Genomic DNA, 23,370 nt, shown 5'->3' on the forward strand with positions numbered 1-23,370 from the left:
CAGCTATTCCAACATTCTGCATTTTTAGATGAAAAACCAGTTATGAAAATATTAATATTTATCATTCATTTATTGAAGCAGTACCTCTTGCTATTAAAATCAGCAACCTTGTCAATAAAATGCAAATAGAAGGATAACCTAGGAATCCTCTAGTTGTTTTTTCTTCCTGAAAACATTAGTCAATATTATTTCTGGAGCTGTGACATACCACTTTAAAATATGTGAAATATATTTCCTCCAATTCCTGTTCTTATGAGAAATCTTTAGAAGTCATGCCCACCACTAAAGATAGAAAACATGGTTCTCTATCACCAAAACAGCTTAGAAGAAAGCACTGATGTGGCAAAAATGAAGAAACTAAAAAATACAGAACCTATCATGTATTATTACTTGGCAAGGAAACAAGGTATTAATGTAGTCAACCTATCCTCCACAGTAACCTTTCTCGGGAAGATCATTCTTCCCGAGAAATACGGTTATGTTCCTCTCAGACTGGCGTCAAATCTTTCCATGGTTCACAACATCCATCATCTTTAAGACAAAAACCAAACTTCCTAAAATGTTTTGCAAGGCCTTCCACGGCTTTGCTCCTGGCCCACCTCTCCAACCTCGTCTCCTTTTCTTCTCCTACACATATCCTACATACAACCATTCTGTACTCCTTGAAGACCCCTAAAGATACCCAGAAAACCATATTTTATAAGAGAAGTAAAAATGAGATTAATACAACAATTTAGGAACCCACCTTTCAGTTGTCAGACCTATTGTTACTTCCTCAGGGAACACTTCCCAATCCCTATTCCCAAGCTCTATTATATGTTCTCACGAACCTCTCCACTGCTTTTAACACAATTATAGTTTTCATAATTTTTTGTGGGATTATTTTCTTCATCTCCTTCTCCATGTATACTGTAAACTACAATAGAGCAGGAAGTGTCTGTATTTACTCTCCAAAATGTCTCTAATATAGGTGCTACATATGCCTGACATAGTAGACACGTAATAAATATTTGTCAAATAAAAAATGAATGTTCTTTTATATCTACAAGTCTTTTCACAGAGCTATTTCCTATCTGTTATGACGCTCCTTTCCTTCTTTGGCCAAGTCCTGTTTTCCTTTAAAATTCAGCTCAGCATCCTTTGTCCTGAAAGTCTTCCCTGATCTCTAAGTCCAAGTTAGAGACTCTACTTCTGTGCTTTCATAGCATCCTGGATATATTTTTATATAGCACATACACTTGACCACAGTTTTCTATTTACTTGTCTATCTCTCCCTGTCTCCCCTACTAGACTATGAGCTCCTTAAGGACAAGGGCTGTGTCAATCATCTGTATATATTCTGCAGGTAGCACAAGTGCCTAACACAGAGGTGGCACTCAGTAAATGTTTGAATGATATACATGTGCATATACTGCATTTTGTTATACAGGTTCATATCTGTCTTCAGAAATTCCTACTGAGTGAAAATATTTTAAGAATAAAATAAGCTTGAAATGAAACCTCAACATTTAAACTAGAGTAAAGATTTTCATATAGGACTGCGACCTAACAAAACAGCTTAAAATTTTTTTTACACTGTTCTCCTTGGTATGATTTAAGAATAACAAAACTTAAAACTAGTATCAGAACACTAAATAGAACTTTAAAAAATTTTTAATAAATCAGTTCTAGAAAAACAAGAAAGCTGAATGCTGTACTCTGTGCCAAGTTGAGTCATTTTAAAATAATAATATCTCAAAAACCACTTTCTATCATGTCATTCCATTACTGAAAGGATACTTTAAGAATTCCCCTGCAAATAACTTTACCCCTTTATAGACAATGGTAATGATTTCTATAAATTTCTCCTAGGTCCCTATACTAAAAAAGAGATGGCTGCTAAAACAACTTCATTTTTCTTAACACATGATCTACCTCTCAAGACTTTTAAAATATTAAATGTCCTTCCAATGATTCTTTAATGGACATAATTAAAACAATACAGGAATGGGGGCTTATGTTATTTGGCTGCTTCTACTGCAGCTCATAAATTACTGTGCATTTGCCCTACTTATGAGCTAATCTCTTCTAAACCAAGAACATACAAAAATTTTGAGAAACAAACAAAAGGTTAACGACCAAGAGACTACCCTCACAACTTTATTTAAAATGCAACAAAAAGAAAACTCAATGGAGAGAGGGGAAAGCAGGGATAGAGCCTAAAAAAATAATAATGGCAACAGGCTCAGTTTCATTCACATTTGAACAGATAACATATTGCCAGATCGCTCTATTCTACTGCACAACAGAAACAACTGGATTATTTAGATAATTTTTCCCTATTTCTTTCCTGTATCTGATTTGTGAGATAAAAACACTCTTTAATAAGCTGTCTTCTTATAGTTACCACTTCTACATGCAACCTATGATCTCCACTCTTATCCCTGGCCTGGGTTAAAACCCTAGCGGCCAATATCCAGTCCAATTACTATCTCATGGCATCCAGATTTTAACTTCCAATCTCTGTGTTCCCCCTGGCACCAGGAGATTTGCCTTTTCTGCTTTCAAATGTGGCTATATATGAAATAATTTTTTCCTGTTGTTATATTTAATCCAAAATCTGGGTTTGCAACAGGAAGAGGACATTCCATTATCCCACTTGGAAATTACTTATTATTGTAAGTTACTCTTTAATATGTCATGTTTAACATTTTAAGACTTTACTAATGTCCCTTAAAAATAAAAGTATTACTTCCTTAGCAGATTTTGTCTCTCTTCTCACCATCGACATTTGTTGATACTAATGATTGACTGATGACTAGTTTACTACCACTTTACATTAGTCATCAAATGTCAAATCTAAACAAGGCACCACATCTCATTACTATGCAAATGTGAAAATGAACTGAAAAAATGTCTAGGTGATTATGAAGTTTTGATTCAGAATCAATTAATCTGATTCTGAATTTGTCATAAAGATATATCACTAATCTATTTTCAGTTTTGTGTCTTCTGGGTGCATCTGCATTTTTTTACAATTTTGGGTGCTTTTAGAAAAATGAAGCTAACCTTTATAAAGTGTCTTACAAAGATCCTATCCTTGGTCATTTAACAGCACCACCACAATGGATTACTTAGATGTGTTATTACTAATGGGCAAAGGTTAAATAAGCAAATATAAATTATATATACATATGTACACACACATATATAGAAAGTTTATATAATGGGGATATGTACAATTAGAAGTTATATACGTATAAGATTATGTAACTCCTGGAGAGAGCCAAATTTTGGAAAATTATTCATTCATTCATTCAATAAATATATTATATGCCATACACTGTTATTATTGAATGCTAACTATTCAATGAAAGACAGATAAGACTCTCCCCCATTACCTTCATAACATTGGCATTCCGGTAGGAGAAGGTAAACAATACAGTAAACAAATAAGCATGCAAAACAAACAGAGATTGTTATTGTAACTTGAAGGAAGCAAGCATTATTCTTTTACAAAGAATAGGGAAGGCCTACTCTAAATAGGATGGTCAGGAAAAGCTTCTGTGAAGAACCTAAGAAGAGATGTAAAGTAGTATTTAAGAAGAGATGTAAAGGACAGGAAGAGTATTTACTGGAAAATTACAGCATGGGAGCCTGGAGGGAGGAAGGGTGGTAGGATACCAAGGGGTGTGAAAATATTCAAGGGAGAGACACCAGCAATAACAATGATTTATAGCAAGAAAGAATTTTGTGTGTTCCACAAACTGAATTAAGGCTAGTCTGACGGGAGAGTAGTGAGGAAGGAAAGTGTAATGAGATATGTCTGGAAAGTAACAAGGCCATATCGTGTAGGACAATCAAAGAAAGTTATGATGCCTGACTATATTAAAAAGCAAGGCCCAACAATATGCTGTCTACAATAAGTCCACTTTAAACATTAAGACATAAACTGGTTAAAAGTAAAAGGATAAAGAAAATATACCATACAAACATTAACCAAAGAAAAGCTGGAGTGACTATATTAATATCAAAGTAAATTTCAGAATATGGGCTATTGCCAAGGACAAAAAAAGGATATAACATGATGTCCGTTACATAAAAGGGCCAATTGACCAAGAAGATGTAATAATCCTAAATATGTACAAACCTGAAAACAGAGCTTCAAAATATATGAAGGAAAATCAGATCTCTCCAAACTGATCACATATTCAATGCAAACTTATCCAAATCCCAAGAGATTTTTATTTTGTTTTGTTTTGTCTTATAAATTGAGAACTGATTATAAAACATATATGAAAAGGCCAAGGAATTACAATAGCTAAAACAATTTTGAAAAAGAATAAAGTTAGAGAACTCACACTACCTGATTTCGAGGCTTACAACAAAACCACTGTAATCAAGACTGTGATATTGGTGAAAGGACAAGCAACAGGTCAATGGAAGAGAATTTATAGTCAGAACATTTACAGTCAATAGACTTTCAACCAAGGCAATGCAATGAAGAAAGGAGAGTCTTCAACAAATGGTGCTGATAAAATTGAATATCCATATTTCTTAAAAAAGGAATGACAACTAATACCTAACATCATATACAAAACTAACTTGAAATGGAGGAATCACAGAATTAAATATGAAACTTACACTACAAAACTTCTAAAAACACACACAGAAAGAAATCTCTGTGACCCTAGATTAGGCAAAGAATTCTTAAATAGAACACAAAAAGCATAAACCATAAAAGAAAGAATTGTTAAAATGAGTGTATCATCAAAATTGAAAACTTCTTTCTAGACACTGTAAGAAAATGAAAAGGAAGAATCCACGTAGACTGGGAAAAAAATTGCAAACACATGTCTGACAAAGGATTGATATCCAGAATACATAAAGAACCCACGCAACTCAACAGTAAAAAAATAACTCAAACAAATAAATGAACAATTAGATCAGATATTTCACCAAAGATTATACAGATGGCAAATACATGAAAAGATGCTCAACATCATTAGTTGTTAGAGAAACCACATTAAAACTACAATGAGAGACTGCTACACCCGTATTTAAGTTGACACATTTTTTTAAAAACTGACAACACCAAGTGCTGACAAGGATGTGGAGCAACAAGCACTCGTTCATTGCTGATCGGAATCTAAAATAGTACATCCACACTGGAAAACAGTTTGGCAGTTTCTTCTAAAATTAAACATACACTTATACAATCCAGCAATCTCATTCCTATATATTACAACAGAAATGAAGATATACATCTCCACAAAAATATGCATGTGAACGTTTATAGTAGCTTTATTCTTAATCTGAAAAAAAAAAAAAAAAAACTACAAACAACCCCAAAGTTCAAAAACTGGTGAAAGATAAACAAATTGTGGTACATTCTGCAATAAAAAAGGAACAAACTACTGATATACTCAACAGCAGGGATGAATCTCAAGAACACTATGTTAAATGGAAGAAACTACATACTATAATTCCATTTATAAAACATTCTGAAATAGTATAAGAAGTATAGTAAAAAGGTTAGATATTGTATTATATTCCATTTATAAAACATTCTGAAAAAGACAACACTATAGGGAACAAAAACAGATTAGGGATGACTAAGGCTGAGGATGGGGATATAGGAAGGCTACAAAGGGGCTTGAGGGAACCTTTTAGGGTGATGGAAATACTCCATACCTTGATGTGGAAATGTTTATATAACTATATACATTTGCTAAAAATACATAGAACTGTACACCTAAAATGTGTGAATTTTGCTATAAGTTATACTTCAATGAACCTGACCTGCTGAAAAGGAAAAGAAAACAGGGATCATGGTAAATACAAATGATGCCAATGCAATAATGAAGGTGAAAATGATATTTTACAATTCTATAATGCTCAAATTTTCTAAGCAGTCTCCTCTATATTTTCTCACTTTAAGACCGCTCTTTAACTTAATTAACTTCTTGAATTAAAAAAATATCAAATGATATAATATGGCCGTCTGAGTTCAGGCTTCCAATATCTTTACATAGCTAATGAACTGCGAGCTGAAACCCAGGGCCTTTTCCTACGTAAGACTGCATAAAAGATTTGTTGTAAGATGATAAAAAGGATATGCAAGTCACAGACTAAGAAACTGTCTTTTCAGACAAGTGAAATTTAGAAACGTAATAAAATAGCTATAGAATGAGGTCATTACTATTAGAGAAAGAAGTCACAAATAACTTCCTAGTTGCCTCCAGGTAGGTGCAGCTGAGAAGAGAAATCTGGGAAATAATTTAGAAACGAAAGTCACATTGCATACTAGGGAGGCTCAAAATGGACTTTCAGATGTTTTGGCTCATCTTATCATCAATCTAGGGAAATAGGTATCATTTTTTCTGTTTTAATGGCATATGTATTTTTTCTTTTTCTTTTTTTGCCTTAAGTGGAATGAGCATAGGAAAAGGCAGGGCTGGCTATATCATTTACAGGGCCTAGTGTAAAATGAAAATGCAGGCTTCTTGCTCAAAACTTAAGAATTTCAAGCTGACAGCAGCAAAACCTTAAACTGAGCTCAAAGCCCATCTAAGAGTGAGTCCTGTCCAACTGCACAGTCACATGACCACAAAACCAGCCCTGGGGAGAAGGTACAGTCCACTGACAGATTCATAAACATGCAAGAGATCTCCTGTCCATTCTTGTATTGCACTTATAATTACACCTTTAAAATAATATTTAAAATCTTCACATTCAAATCTCCAGAGGTCCTATAGCTTTTTAAAAATCCAATTGACTGTCTCAGGGAAGTTCTCCAGGTATCTTTTACCTGTCTTTTCTATTGAAATTCCCCATCTCCCTTATCTCATACCCAGGAACAACAGAAAATCTCTCTCCAGTGCCTCCTGTAATATGTCCTCTTCATATACCTGAAGATCATCATAGGCTATCTAGAACCACGGGATGTAAAAGTAAAAACTTTTCATTCTGACATTAGAACTTAAAAAAGCTAACTCTTCTGGGAAAAAAAATTAATCAGTTTTTAAAGAGTGGGCCTAAAAATGAGATAAATAAGAAAGTGCTATTGAAAAAGTTAAATGTCTTATAAAAATGTAATCTTTCTATAATTTTTATCTCAAGTTTTAATTAAAAATCTAATCTCTAACTCCTTGAGAAGATATGTAAGATTAACTCATAGAAATGAACTAAGAAGATCTAGAAATTATTCCTTAAAAAAAACACTGTTTTTTAAAGTCCAAGTGAACATGTTGATTATGTGGAGAATATGTAGAGTAGATCTACACAAGCATTAAAAATCTAAGAGACTGAGAAAGAACTTTTACGAGTCAAGGTTACAGAATGATTTGGCCCGGAAGATTTTCCCCTCAAGGTTACCTTCAATTTTTTATTAGTATAGATGGAATCGCCAAAAAAAAAAAAAAGCCCCACAAAACAAAATATAAACCTCTTGTACATATAGCTCCTATACTACTACAAAGCGGAAACTACTTTTCAAGTTAAATACACAAACAATAAAACCAATAATATATTAGCGACATTAATTTAAAATGACAAATAATTTTTTTAGACAGATAATTGCTGCTTGAAACCTGACTGTGGCGTTCGCTGTCACAGAAGATTCTTTTGAGTGTCTCAGCTCTGAAGACTAAATTTAGAGAGTGCTTTTATAAAACAACCAAGTCAAAAGTGAAATTTTTTGTCAGACCAGATGTTATACCTTTATGATCGATAAATCCATCAAAGTTAAGAATGTAAAATTCTTACTTCTAAAACCTAATCAAAATTAATTTTAAATTATATTCTGACATGTTATTCACAACACGTAAACCTTCCATTTCTGAGATAACTAAGCAACAACAATTACGTAAAAACAATGTCTCTAAACACATTTTTAAAATAAGGTCATGAAGGATGTTAGATCAAGCTGGTGAAGTAGGTAAACTCTGCTCGCCTCCTCCTACACCACGTTAAAATTACAACTAAATTAATGAACCACCACCACTGAAGAACACCTGAAGACTAGCTGAACAGAAGTCCAACTAAGGATATAAAGAACCCACAATGAGACTGAAGAGGGGCAGAGACGTGGAACAAGCAGGTCCCACACCCACTGTGTGACTGGCGATTAAGAACTGAGAGGATACCTCCCGTCCCCCTTACCAAGCGAGGGGTCCCAGTTCCACACCTGGCTCCCCAGCCTGGGCATAGGAGTCTCTTTAACATCTGGCTGTGAAAAACAGCAGGGATTGCATCCTAGTGAGATGAAGGGCTACTGGAGCCCCAGGGGTTCCTCTTGAGCAGCCTGCACACAGACTCACTCATTTACAAATTCACTCACTCTAGGCTCCAATGCAGGATATGCAGCTCAAAAAGTATCAGAAACATATGAGGAGGAATTGAATTAGCTTCAGGGTGAGAGCTGGAGGAGCAGGGGTCAGAGCAGCTCTCTCCAGGGACAGAAGCACTGGCAGGCACCACTGCTCCTTTATTGAGCCCTTCCTCACCTAGCCAGCAGGTTCAGGCATGTGCCAAATCTGAGCTCTCCATTAACCTGGCTAACACCATTAACCTCAACCTGGTGATTCCTCAAGACCCCATCCCACCCAACCCAGCCGGAGCCACATCCATGCAGCTTTTCCACATAAGCATCCTGCCTCAGCTTGAGCTGCGGACTTTCCTAAACTCTCTCAAAGGTCCACAAACTCCAAACAAGCATCAGTTGCCCTGTATACCTTACTAAGTGACCCCAAGCCTGGCGCAAGCTGCAACCGGTCCCAACTTGCACTGTAACTCCCATCAAACGGTCCCAAGCCTGGCATAAGCTATGGCCTGTGTTGGCTTGGATCATAGCTTCAATTAAGCAGTAACAAACCCAGCACAAGTAGTGGCTGGGCTCAGATCACACTGTGGTGCTCCAAAGAGTCCCAAGCCCAGCGCTAGTGGCAGCCGGCCCTGGTTTGCAGCATAACCTCTCTCAAGTAACTCCAAGGCCAGTACATGCAACAACCAACCACAGAACCCACGGTAGCTCCCACCAGGTGAACCTAAGCTGGGCACAAATGGTGGCTGTCCTTGGCCTGGACTGGATCCCTTCCCAAGAGGCTCTAGAAACAACACACCCAGTGGCCAGCTTCAGACAACACCAAAGCACCACCTAATTAGCTTCACAAACAACACAGCCGAAAAGTGAACTCAGCTGCACCAGAGCCCAGGTAAAGCAACTCCACTCCATGGGGTCCAGACTCCACAAAACAGCTTGTCTGCTGTAGTCATGGCTAGCCCTCACAGCCAGCCTAAGGGTCAATCCCAACCACTGATGTGCTAACAGCAATTAAGGCTCAATTACAACACAAAGGCAAACACAACCCACTCAAGAAACATTCCTGGAGCACCCAGCTCAGGTGAGCAGGGAGACTGTGCCACGGGGCCCAACAGGATATCTACTACACATATCCACTCTGGCAAAACTAGGAGACAAAGCAGATTTGCCTAGTAAATAGAAACAAGCACAGAGAGTCAGCCAAAATGAGAAAACAAAGAAACAGGTCCCAAATGAAGAACAGGAGAAAATGCGAGAAAAAGAACTAAACAAAATGGAAGAGGAAATCTAACAGATACAGAGTTTAAAACACTGGTTATCAGAATGCTCAATGAACTTAGGGGAAGAACAGATGAACTCTGTGAGAACTTCAACAAAAACATTGAAATCATAAAAAAGAACCAGTCAGAAATGAAGGATACGATAACTGAAATGAAGAATACATTAGAGGGAATCAACATCACATTAAATGAAGCCGAGGATCAAATCTGTGATCTGGAAGACAAGGTAGCAGAAAACATCCAATCGGAACAGCAAAAAAAATAAAAATAAAAAAATAATTGAAGATAGTTTAAGAGACCTCTGAGACAACATCAAGCATACCAACATTCGCATCATAGGAGCACTAAAGGACAAGAGAGAGAACCAGGAATTCAAAACCTATTTGAAGATAGAATAACTGAAAACTCTGCTAACCTGACAAAGGAAATAGATATACAAGTCCAGGAAATGCAAAGAGTCCTAAACAAGATGAATCCAAAGAGGCTCACACCAAGACACATCATAATTAAAATGGCAAAGGTAAAGGACAAGAGAGAATCTTAAAGGCAACAAGAGAAAAGCAGTTATGTATAAGGGAGCACTCATAAGACCATCAGCTGGTTTTTCCACAGAAACTCTGCAGGCGAGAAGGAGTGGCATGAAATATTCAAAGTATTGAATAGCAAAGACCTACAACTAAGATTACTCTACCCAGCAAGGCTATCATTTAGAACTGAAGGAGAGATGGAGTATCCCAGACATGAAAAAACTAAAGGAGTTCATCACCGCTAAACCAGTATTACAAGAAATGTTAAAGGAATTTCTTTAAATAGAAAAGACAAAAAATATGAATAGGAAATCTTAGAAAAGAAAAATATTCTCACTGACAAAGGCAAACAGTAAAAGCAGTGGATCAACCAACTATAAAGCTAGTACAAAGTTAAAAGACAGAAGTTGGAAGATCATGTGTAATTACACTAAGGAATACACACACAAAAGCAGCAAAAAATAATGAACAAAACATAAATGTGGATGGGTGAGTAAAGACTGTAGTGACTTTAGAATGTGTTCAAATTTAAGCGACCATCAATTTAAAATACACTGCTACGAACATAGCTTGGTATATATGAAGTACATGGTGACCACAAACCAAAAATCTACGAGAGATATACAATAAATAAAAAGACAGGAATCCAAACACAACGCCATTGAATGACATGAACATACAAGAGAGCAAGAGAAAAAGAAACAGAACTATACAATCAGAAATCAATTAATAAAATGGCAATAAAAACATACCTATCAATAGTTACTTTAAAGTGGAGGCTAAATGGATAAGAAAACGAAACTCTTACATATGCTGCCTATAAGGAATTCAATTCATACTGAAAGATACACACAGACTGAAAGTAAAGTGATAGAAAAAGGTACTCCATAAAAATGGAAACAAACAAACAGGTTGCAAAACTAATACCAGACAAAATAGACTTTAAAACTAAAACAAAGGCTATAACAAGAGACAAAGAGGGACCCAGAAATCCCACTTCTGGGTATTTATTTGAAGAAACCCAAAACACTACTTCAAAGTGACATGTGCAACCATATGCTCATTGTAGCATTATTTTCAAGAGCCAAGATATGGAGGCAATCAATATGCCATCAATGGATGAAGGGATAAACAAGAACACATATATACAATGGAATATTATTCGGCCACAAAAAAGAATAAAATTTGCCATCTGCAACAAGGACAGACTTAGAGGGTACTGTGCTGAGGGGAGTAACTCAGACAGAGAAAGACAAATGCTATATGATGTCATTTATATGTGTAATCTAAAGAACAATATAAATTAACAAAAGAGAAACAAGTTTATAAACACAGAGAGCATTTTTATGGTTGCCATGTGGGGGAGGAGAATGGGGGAAGAGGGAAAGGAATTAAGAGGGACAAATAAAAAGATATTTAAAAATATTACTTTAAATGTAAATAAACTAAATTCTCCAATCAAAATATACAGGGTGGGTGAAAACAAAACAAGACCCATACATATGCTGGCTACCAGAAACCCACTGGATAAAAAAAACAAGACTCATACATATGCTGCCTACCAGAAACCCACTTCAGATCAAAAGACACACACACACTGAAAGGGATAGAAAAAGATATTGCGTGCAAATGGAAACCGAAAAAAGCAAGAAAAGCAAAATTTAGTCAAAATAGATTTTAAAACAAGGGCTGTAACAAGAGACAAAGAAGGGCGTTATATAATGATAAAGGGATCAATCCAATAAGAGGATAAAACTCTTGAAAACAACAATGCACCCAACATAGGAGCACCTAAATATATAAAGCAATTACTGAGGAACATAAGGGAGAGACTGATAATAACAGTCATAGTAGAGAACTTCAACACCTCACTAACATCAACGGATAGATCATCCAAACATAAAATCAGCAAGGAAACAGTAGCCTTAACTGACACATTAGACAAGATAGACTTGATATTTTTTTAAATATTTCACCCAAAAGCAGTAAAATATGTTATTTTCAAGTGCTCATAGAACACTTTCCATGATAGGCCACAAAATAAGTCTCAATAAATTTAAGAAGACAAATCATAACAAGCATCTTCTCCAATCACAGTGGTATTAAACTAGAAATCAATTATAAGAAAAAAACTGAAAAAGACAAACATGTGGAGGCTAAATAACATACTAACACAATGAATGGGTTAACAATTAGATCAAGAAGAAATCAAGACACCTTAATAAACTTAAAGCATGTGAAGGATCTATACACTGAAAACAGTAAGATATTATTAAAAGAAACAGAAAAAGACACAAATAAATGTAAAGATATTCCATGTTAATAGATTGGAAGAGTCAACATAGTTAAAATGGCCATATTACCCAAAGGAATCTACAGATTTAATGCAACCCCCATCAAAATCTCAATGGCATTTTTTAAAGAAATAGAACCAAAATTAACTCAAAATGTATCAAAGACCTAAAAATAAAACTTGAAACAATAAATTACATAGAAGAAAACATAGGTATCATGGATCTTGAATTTAGAGAGGATTTTATGAATTTGACCTCAAAGGCAAGGAAAATAAAAGCAAAAATAAACGAATGAAAACTATATCTGCACAGCAGAAGAAACCATCAATAAAACAGAGGCAATCAACTGAATGGGAAAAGATATTTGCAAACAACTCTAATAAGAGACTAATATCCAAAATATACAAAGAACTCATATAACTCAACAACAACAAAAAATCCAATTTAAAAAATGCGCAGAGGACCTGAAAGACTTCTCCAAAGAAGACATACAAACAGTCAACAGACATAAGAAAAGATGCTTAATTTCACTAGCTGATAAGGGGTTAATATCCATATAAGGAACTATATAAGGAACCCATGCAACTTAACACCAAAAAAAAAAAAAAATTAATTAAAAAATGGGCAGAGAACTTGAATAGATATTTCTCCAAAGAGGACATACGGATGACCAATAAACATAAGAAAAGATGCTCAACATCAGGGAAATGCCAATCGAAACCATCATAATATTTCACGCCTGTCAGAATGGCTACCATCAATAAGTCAACAAACAAGTGTTGACGAGAATGTGGAGAAAAGGGAACTCTGGTGCACCATTGGTGGGCCCGTAAATTAGTAGAGCCAATGGAAAACAGTATGGAAGCTCCTCAAAAAATTAAAAATATAACTACCACATGATCCAGCAATTCCATTTCTCGGTATTTATCCTTAGAAATCTAAAACACAGGAAAAAATTAATTCAAGAAACTTTTAAACACAGTACTCTAACTATACGTCCTTTCTAAGATACATATAGTCTAATGACCAAAACATGCAAAAAAATCTTGACCTTTATCCAAGTTTGTTGCTGGCAGTGATACTACCATAATAATCCCTAAACTATTTTGTGTGTAGCTGATGCTACAGAAAAATGAATAAATATTATGATGTACTGGAAACCAAGGTTTTTACTCACGAAGAAGAGAGGTACAAATATGGAATGGGGAAAGGTGAATAATACAACCTATACGCACACACACAAACATCCTAGATCTGTCCATGAAAAGGCCTAAACGCAGTAACATCGAAGTAGAAATAAACACACTGGATGCTCAGATAATAGTGTCCCAACCATTCTTCACTAAAAGGAACCTGAGTTCCTTGGGAAAACAGCTGACTTCCAGTCTGGGGCAGAGAAATTACTAGATAAGCCTGAAACATTTTATTCTTCTAGAAAGCAGGGAAGTGCTCAAAAAAAATGGTAGGGACTTATCAAAAGGACACAGGAACTAGTATGAAGGGATTCTCACTGGCCAAATTTAAGATAATTTGAGAATCAAAAAGAATTATGATACTTGATTATAAAATATTGAAAGAATCAAGTTGTGTACGGTAATGTCTAAGTAGATGAAATACAGGTAGAGAAACTTCTTCTTTACAAAAGAATGCCATCATACAGTAGAGGAAGAATCTTCAGTCACTGGGTTAAAGTTCGTTGGAGAATAGGATATTCACTCAGTGTCAAAGTATCACACCACAATTACTTGTCAAAAACAAAAAAAAAATTAAAGAGAAATAGCAAAAGGGAAAGGGTATTTTTATAATGCAGATTTGGCAGTAATCACCTAGCATTAGCAATAGTGGAACAACCTGACATTATATGTCTCCTCCTGTGATGCTATGAGGTTACAATGTCACCTATGTAATAATGCAACAAAAATGTTTAACCTAAATCTATGATGAAACAATTAGTAAAATATGGGACATTCTAGACAGTTAACCTGGACTCTTCAAAAATTTCAATGTCATCCAAAAACATGTGACTATTCTAGAATGATTTAAGGAGACTAAAGTAATATAATAATGAAATGTGATGTATGCATCTTGACTGGGCCCCGGATTGAAAAAAAAAAAATGTCAGCTATAAAAGTCATTTCTTGACAAATAAGGAAACTGCATATTTGATGTTATTACTGAATTAGTGTCAATCATCTTAGTTATAATTAGTATTGTAGTTATATAAGAAAATGTCCTTACTCTTAAGAGAGGCACGCTGAAATATTTAGATGTGAAGTGTATGTCTGCAACTTACTTTTAAATGGTTTAGGAGAAAAGTACATGTTTATGTGTACACAGAAAAATATAAATAAATGAATCTAACAGAATTTTCCACAAAATATCAAATTATCCCACTCTTAGTGTTTTTATGTCATCGAAAGTCTGTTAAAATGAGATACAGAGGAAGAACTACATCTGTATTACACCAAAACTTCTGGTTTTAAATGGGCAAATAAGCACTAGGGAGGTTAAAGAACTGTTTTGAATGAACTGTTTGGGGCATTAGGCAGACGCTGCTACAGGGATTTATTACCATTGTTGGCACTCCAGATATTGCATGGTTTTCGCAGTATGCTTGCGGAATACTATTAAATGTCAGAAAATTCCAGAACCAAAAAGAATAGGAGAAACACAAAACAAAAATTCTGTGAATCTGAGTACAGTAACTTGCAAAGACTACCAATCGTCTACTGCAGGGGTCCCCAAAACCCAGCTGTGACCAGTACAGGTCTGTGGCCTATTAGGAATCAGGCAGCACAGCAGGAAGTAAGCAGCAGGCAGCAAGTGAGTGAAGTTTCATTGGTATTTGCAGCCGCTCCCCAGCTCTAGCATCACCACCTCAGCTTCACCTCAGATCAGACATTAGATAGATTCTCATAAGAGCACTAGTTCCTGGTGCCAAAAAGGTTGGGGACTGCTGGTCTACTGTGTCCAGCATTCTAGCAGCCAGGATTCCTCTATTAACTGGCACTTGTGCCATTTTTTCTATACAAAATCAGTATTCCAAATGATGGCCAAGTGTCACCACAGGATCTTGACAAGACTTCTAAATCATTAAAGTTAACTACGTTCAGTTGCACTTCAACATATCACAAGTTTTGTAATATTCTGATCCTTTCAAATCTGTTGACCTATATTTGATATATATGATAGCTCTCTATTAACTGGTATATCTGATTAATGAGATCTATAGCTTAACAATAGTGGAAAACGATGAAGTAGGGGTGTGGGTATTGGAGCATAATATAAGATTTCATGATAAAAAGTAGACACTTATCACAGTAACTTTTACGAAATAGACCTAACAGTGACGGCAATAAAAAAACTCAATAATTTCTAAATGTATTATTCAAAATGTATACTCTTATGATCTTTGTTGTTTTTGAGTGTTTAATTGAACAAACAAGTATGGTCACAAAGTGAATTCCAGTCTAACCAGGATATCTGCAGATGGGAGAAACAATTGGGAGTTGGGGTCTTTGACAGTCATCACACTATGAGGCTGGTATTGTTATTAGCACCATATTAAAAGTGAGGAAACTTAAAGACTAGAAATTAAGTAACTTCCCCCAAACCACGTAACCAATAAGTGAGCATAGCCAGGGTTCAAACACAAAGTCCAACTCCAGAGCCTGCCCTCAGGATAACTATACTATTTAGTATTTGCATTGTTTATTTGTTTGCTTTTGAGGAGGGGCTGATGTCACTCTTTACTGAACACTGCACAAGTACTTCCCTGGTGTCATTTAATCTTCACAATAACCTTGTGAAGCACAATTATTTGTATTTCTCAGACGAGAACACACGCTGAGTAATCTGTCCAAAGTTATACTCCCAGTAAGTGGAAAAACTAGGACTGAAAACCAGGTGTGTCTCATTCCACGGCCCTTATCCTAGCGAGGACTACACTCTGCCTTCAACATTCTATGTATAAACTATTCTTTATTTTTCAAGAAAGCAAATCTACTAGACAACTTTTGGTTGTCAAACATGTGTTCCTATTTTTGTTTGGGATTAATAACATTAAATTTCCCTGAAAATATTCTTTGTTGTAATTAGTAAGATTCTACAAAGTGAGGATTTTATAATGTAGGAAATTATCATAGAAAAGCCCTCAAAAACTATTTCAAATCCCTAAGTTCAACAGGCTTGAAAGCCTGTAATAATTAATGGTATGTATGCAAATCTAACCAAAAAAGGCCTTGCACTAGTTCAAGATCAGTTGAGGATATGACATGACTGAAGCTTCATATCATACATTATCAAACGTTTTTTAAAAGCACATTATAGAGTTCACAAACACACCAAAAATGTTCATCATGTATATAATAGCTCTTCTTTTAAAATAAGAAATCATTCTCGTTTTACTTATTTACTTAAACCCTGCTTATCCCAAAAAGAATTTAAAACAGTTGAAATCACTCTCACTGAACCTTGAGTGGAACCAAGAAACTCAAAAGTCCTGGTTGCCAGATGGTTTGTAAGATTCTGATGCACATTTCCCATATGTAGCCAGAGCAACTATGTGTGACCTTCAGAAACTTTCCTAATCTAAAAAATGAGAATAACAGTACCTGCCTCACAAGGCTGTTGTGAGGTTTCATGAGCTGACACACGCAAGATTATAACTGTGCCTGATATAAGCATTCTGTGTGTTTTTATTATTGTAGTTGATGGACATCCATGACTGAAACACCACTTGGATGGAAAAATACCCATCAGCTTTCTCCATCTCTGAAGAAGCTGAGGAAACTCACTCAGAACTTGATCTCACACTTGTCCTCTTAACATCTGAATCCTTCCACTACTGCACATGGTAAGAACCCTTGTTCATAGCGGGGGGGAAAAAGCTTCAGCTGACTTCTCCATCCAATCAAACTACCACTCCATCGTTTTTGGGGTTTTTTTGGGGTTTTTTTTGCTAGTTTTCACTGTTAAACTTCTTGAATATATTTTCTGTAGTACTGTTACTAATATGATTGAGATGTCCCTTAGAAAAACCAGCTGGCATTACCCTAAGGAAGACAGAACTTGATTTTGTGAGTTTCCCCAGAGCTGTGTAGAAGCGGGAAAACAAACAGAATAACACAAAAACCAGAAAGCTAATATATTAACTAATGGAGAGAAGTATATTTAGCTTAAGGTCTTGACAGTTAAATCCTCTAATCAGTTCCTTCTCTTCCTTTAGGAAATCTATAAATAGAAAGCCAAACTTTAACGAACCCATTTGCTGGGACAGTTTAGTCATAGGGACCAGATATTTAAGCCTCTGGGCAGTGTACCACATTCTCTGAAGAGTCCCGAAAAAAAGACTTTCAAATTCTGCCTCTCCAACTCCCATTTTTCTACATTTCCATGCTGCCCATCCACATTCTGCTGTGACAGTCTTTCTTTAGATATGTTAATAGCATCTATTAGACTACATCAAGTCCCACTCTTTCTGCCTTCAACCTGAAAGAGACAGACATCTTTTAAGATGTCTTCTGCAGAAAACTGAGCTTATCTATTAAAGTCATTTTATTAAGCCAATTGTGAGTTCTGCTGGTGGCACATCATACCATGTACACTCCCCGACTCCCACCTTCTAATCACTTTCTCTTAACTTTTGGATTTCATTCCTCAACCCTTAAAGAATGAGAACTCTTTACAGTTCTCATTCTTTTGTATTTCACTACTGCAATCCATACAATTTGCCACCCATTTCTTAAAAACTTTTCCCATCACTGGCTTTAATGAAGCCAAAAACCTGTTGCTTCTGTTCATTTTAAACTGCTCTGTGGTACCTATCGTGAAGAGTCCAGGTCCTAGAATCACTCTGGCCTGGATCCAAATCCGGGCTCTACTCCTTACTAGCTATGTGCCCAAGGAAAAGTTACTTAACTTCTCCAAGCCTTTTTCCTCAACTGAAAAATGGACATGACATAATTGCCTATTAAGTGCTTAGCATAAGCTTATTCTGGCGCAAAATAATCACTCAATAAATATTAACTATTATCTCTGTGTCCTAAATCTCAGCTCCTGGCATTCTATTTTCCTCTCCTACCTTGCAAAATTCACTACCTCAAATAGCTTTGACTAATACTGCAATTAAGTATATTCCTGAAGTTACTGTTGCACAACTAAACCTTTCACTCTCTTCTCAGTAGTAAAATCACTATTTGTATATTTCACCAATATCTAAGAAATAACCTGCAGAAAACTGATTTCATCTTTGTACTCTTTCTTAAAACACTCATTTCCCTTGGCATCTTCAATACCATACTTTCCAGATTTTTCTTCTCTAGCCATCTCTTAGACTCTACTGCCAACTCATTCTCCTGTACCAGACTCTAAATGCTAGTGTTCTAACATTTAGAGAAAGCCTAAAGGTTTTCTTCATTTCTCATATTATACTCTCCCTTGGCGAGCTCAGTGTGTCATCATGACTACAACTGCAATCTATAAATAAGTAAACGACTTCCATATTATCTGTGGTACAGACCTCACCTCTGAGTTCTAGATCCCTATAGCCAACACCTACTAACATCACAGTGAGACTCAACAGATCCAAAACTAGATTCATGATCCATGATCAACCAAATCTAGTTCTTCTCCAATATTTTGTTATTGTTAGTGAATGAATGGCACCACCATCCACCCAAGTTGCATTACACAGAATTCTAGAACTGTAAGAGTTATCCTTTATAGCCTTCCTCTTCTTCTCCCTCCAAATCTAATCTATTTTAACTTCTATTATATGAATCTTGTTGTATGAATTTCGATCTATTTTTATGCTAATACCAAAATAATCTCCCTTGCTGGTTTCATTCCCCTATTGCCCACGTTTATCACTATGATGCCAAGGTCTCTATCAAATCAAACTCCTGACTTCTCCACTTTTTCTGTTCATCCCACCCTCACATTTCAACAATCTAATTTCTTATTCCTTCTGAATATTTATCTACTCTAGCCACAAAAATCTACTTTATCATATCTGCATATGATTCATTCTTTCCCATCTCTCTTCACTGGCCAAACCATGTCTTTTTCTCTCTCAAAACCTCTCTTAGGAATCCTTCACTCATTAACTCAACCCGATATCACTCCCTACTGGGGAAAAAAAGACAGACACAGGGCCATAGTTTATTTGGTCCAACAATCATTCTTTGACAGTGACACCAACAAAACATATTACAGTTTCCCTCCCAGACATGGTACTCAAAATCTGTCATTACCCAAATACACTAATTATTTCCTTTAATATCAGCACTGCGTCTATGAATATATACGTTTTATGTCTTTTATAAACATGTATATATTTGCAGTCTTTTCTATTTCATAAGGTTATGAATCTCACAAGTTTAACATCAACTGTATAAAACTGAACTTCCTTTTTTTGTTCTGAGTTTTCTAAGCATCAAGGTACTCTTTTCATTTCAACATTTTCGGATTTGGTGAAAAAGCTGATACTTTTCTCATTCACATCATTTGTGATTTTGAACATAAGAATAAATACAACACGAATCATGCCCTTATACTCTGCTTAAAGGGTAGGATCCAGCTGTATTCATATTTGTATTCCTAGTTTCCATGATAATGTCTCAAGAAGGTGCTCAAAACACGTTCAACATAATTAAAAGAATTCTGCTTAGTACTGATGTAATTAATGTTCAGGAACGCAAAAAAGAATGCAGTTCTCAAATATGTTAACTCTGCTTTTTTTTTTTCTTTAAATGATCTTTGGGTTTTAAAAGGGGTAGAAAGAATTGATGCCCAGCATAGGTGAGGAGGCTAATGTAGCACCTTGCTGCTTTAAATGAAATGAAGTGCATCGTGAATGTGATCACTGAATCGCTGCCAGTGGGGGAAGCATGGAGACTAGGAGGGTGGCCAAAGACTGGAAAAGAACAAATAAATGCAGGTCTGATTTTTTTTTTTTAATGGAAAGAACTGCCAACAATAATCCACTATACTTGATATCAATCTTCCTAAATTCAGATTATTTATTTTAAAATAGATTATTTATTTAATATTATTTAAAAATAGCTCCAATCACTTACAAAAGAAAGTGGTAAGCATTTGTGGAACCAACCTGAGTTATACCAGACTAATCTAATTTCCAATTTTTTTTTTTTTTTAAAAAGAGTGTGTTTGTATGTTTATAGTTAGATCATACATCGAAAAGCAGTAAAAACAGTGTGTCAGTAGGATTTCAACAAGGTATTTGACCAGGTCATTACACCCATATGGGTAAGATAAACATAAGATGGTTAACAGTACAATCTAGTAGCTAGGTAATTGTTTGAATAACCATAACAAATGCTCATCAATGAATTGCTACCCACCTGAAGGGCAATTCTATTGGCAAACTTCAGGACTCTATCTGTGGCCTTCTACCATTCAACAATTTTATCAATAACTTGAATGAAGATGTACAAGGTTACTATACTACTGTTGACATCCAATGACTTGAAACTCAGGGGCTCAGTTTCATGAGTCAGGATCTAAAAATACAATGACAAGCCAGAAAAATGGGCTAATTCTAATAAAATGAAATAGGGAAAACTATCTAAGGGATCAATCAATACCTGTGTCCAAAAATATATATATATATATATATATATAAATAAAACTGATAAATGGGCAAGCACTGTGACTTAATTGCCACATACGTAAGCAAAGGTTTGAATAGCATTTGTTGACCGCAAACTTAGTTCAATCTGACAGCAGCAAGTTCAATATGTTGTAGATATCAGAAAAGCTAATGTGATGGTAGCTGCAGCAGCAGTAATATCTCAAACATGGGAGAGAGCAGTCCTACTCAACTCTGGAATGATCAGACTACCACTGGGTTATTGTGTATCCTTCTAGGGGTCATAGTCTTTGAAGGATCTTAACCATATTGGCACATTTTCAGAACAGAACAACCAGGATGCTTAGGAGCTTGGATACTCTTCCACAAAAGGAAAGACAAAAGAATATAGAGAGTTATAAACAGGACAAAATGATACCTTTGGAAGAAAATGATGGCTACCTTCATTCAGTTATTCAACAAACATGAATTTCAAGCCCATTTCAGTAGACATTGTGACACTGGCTTGGGATACAGAGAGAAGATACTCTGTGTCTGTGAGTTGAAAGAGCCATGTTCTAAATAAGGATTAGATTTTCTATATGATTTCATAAGGTAGAGACAGGGTCAATGTAAAGTTAGAAAGTAACCAATTACAACTCCATATAAAGAAGAGTAGTATTCTTAGAGTCGAAGCTGTCTCATGAAAAAGCTGCCTGAGAAGGCTGTAAGGTTCTGATCACTAACAATGTACAGGCATTGAACTGGACCATCTTTAACATTCCTCACATTCTACATTATGATTCTACACTTCTTCAGGAAATGGACTTTCACCAGATTGATTCTACTTGTATACTTCAGCATCACAAGTTTCCTACAGTTGTTATTTCTAACTGTACCCTGTCCCACAATGAAGCGATGCTTTAGAATTGGGAACAGACCCAAAAGCAACAGAAATAATGAAATATGGGAAGAAAGTGCCTCATCAGCACACAGAACACAAAAATATCAATACTGTTCGATGTGCCATGTATCTGTAATGAAAATGTAAGAACTCTCTATCCTTTAAGTCATAAATTCAATTAAAAAGTGTTACACTCACTAAATGTAAACAAGGATTTATTATCTACTGCATTTCTTGTTGGGAGCCATTTTTTTTTCTAACCAACAAGGAAAAAATTTTAACTTAAGATCACTTCGAGAATTTGTGTCCTAAATAAGCACTCCAAAACCCTCTATTATAAGGTTTTGTGGAAATGAAGTCTGAAAAAAATTTCTAATAAGAAATGATTCATCAGCTATAGCAGGCCAAATACCATGAACTAATCAAATCGTGGAATTCTGATTAAATGGATACTTAAGTTTAATCCATTTTAAAAATCACAGGCAGGATAAACACAGAGAAAAGGCCTAGAGTATTTAGTTCTGGCTTTTACAAATTGGTTTAAGATTATTTAAGCATATTTTCATTATTTTACTTTGTAATTCTAACAGTCTCATTTATTGACTCTATTTGCTGCAGCTGGGCATTTAAGTTCACCCTTCCAACCCGTTAATATTAACTTCTTGGAAGCAGTCTCTTACACTTTAGCGCTTTCTCAAGTTAGATGCAATAAACGGGCCACAATTCTATTTCCAAGGGCTCTTTCTTGTAAACAGCAGCCCAGAAAGACAAAAGTGAAAAAAGAAAAAGGGGCATCTTTGACCACCAGCCCCGATGAAAGGTTTTCCCTCTGGTTGTCAACTCTGACGGCTCTCTACCATTTCTCAACACACTGCCTGGTCGTTACGGTTTAAAAAGAAAAAGAAAAAAAATGGATTCCAGTTTTCCTGGGACGGGGAGATCCCCTTTTGCAGAAGTGGCTAAAGCTAGGTTCCCTACGGGATTTCATTTCGTTGCCAAGGCAGCGCCAACCCAAGTCGTTCGGCACGAGGGCAGCTCCCGCCCGCCGGAGCCCAGCGGGGCACCAGCCAAGCCCCGAGCCTCCGCGGCTGCAGAGTCCCAGCCGTGACCCCGGACGGCCCCACGGGCGCCCCAGGACCGCGGCGAAAGGCGGGGAAAAGCGGCTCGACTTACAGTGACACCATCCTAGGTGACAGCACCAGTGCAGCTTGAAGCACTTGCCATGGCTGTGCGTGGCACAGATGGAGAGCCCATCGCACGGCTGGAAGTCAGGTCTGCGGGCAGCGCAACTCCGCGCCAGGGCCTGAGCCTCGTCCACTTTCTCGCTCTTCCAGCCCCGCTCGGGCGCCGCCGCCGCACTCATTTCCTCTCCCTCCGCGGAGTCGAGACCGGGAGCCCGGGAGAAGCGGCGTCCGGGCTGCCAGGAAGCCGAGTCGGCTGCTGAAGCGGGAGGGCGCGGCGCGGGCCGGGGGT

The 23,370-nt window shown here is 36.4% G+C and overlaps 1 protein-coding gene across 1 annotated transcript in view; it reads right to left on the reverse strand.

The window, feature by feature from the left end:
* The window catches only part of CUNH3orf70 (chromosome unknown C3orf70 homolog), a 55,293-nt gene extending 31,948 nt beyond the window's left edge, over positions 1 to 23,345 (reverse strand). Inside the window, exon 1 of the mRNA XM_006925798.3 lies at positions 23,071 to 23,345. Within this exon, the coding sequence (XP_006925860.1) occupies positions 23,071 to 23,260 (190 nt within the window). The 5' untranslated portion in view covers positions 23,261 to 23,345. The remainder of the gene's footprint in view (positions 1 to 23,070) is intronic.
* Positions 23,346 to 23,370: the final 25 nt, after the last annotated feature.

This window comes from Pteropus alecto, unplaced genomic scaffold (assembly GCF_000325575.1).
Source record: "Pteropus alecto unplaced genomic scaffold, ASM32557v1 scaffold88, whole genome shotgun sequence".
In the NCBI taxonomy this organism is placed as follows: domain Eukaryota; kingdom Metazoa; phylum Chordata; class Mammalia; order Chiroptera; family Pteropodidae; genus Pteropus; species Pteropus alecto.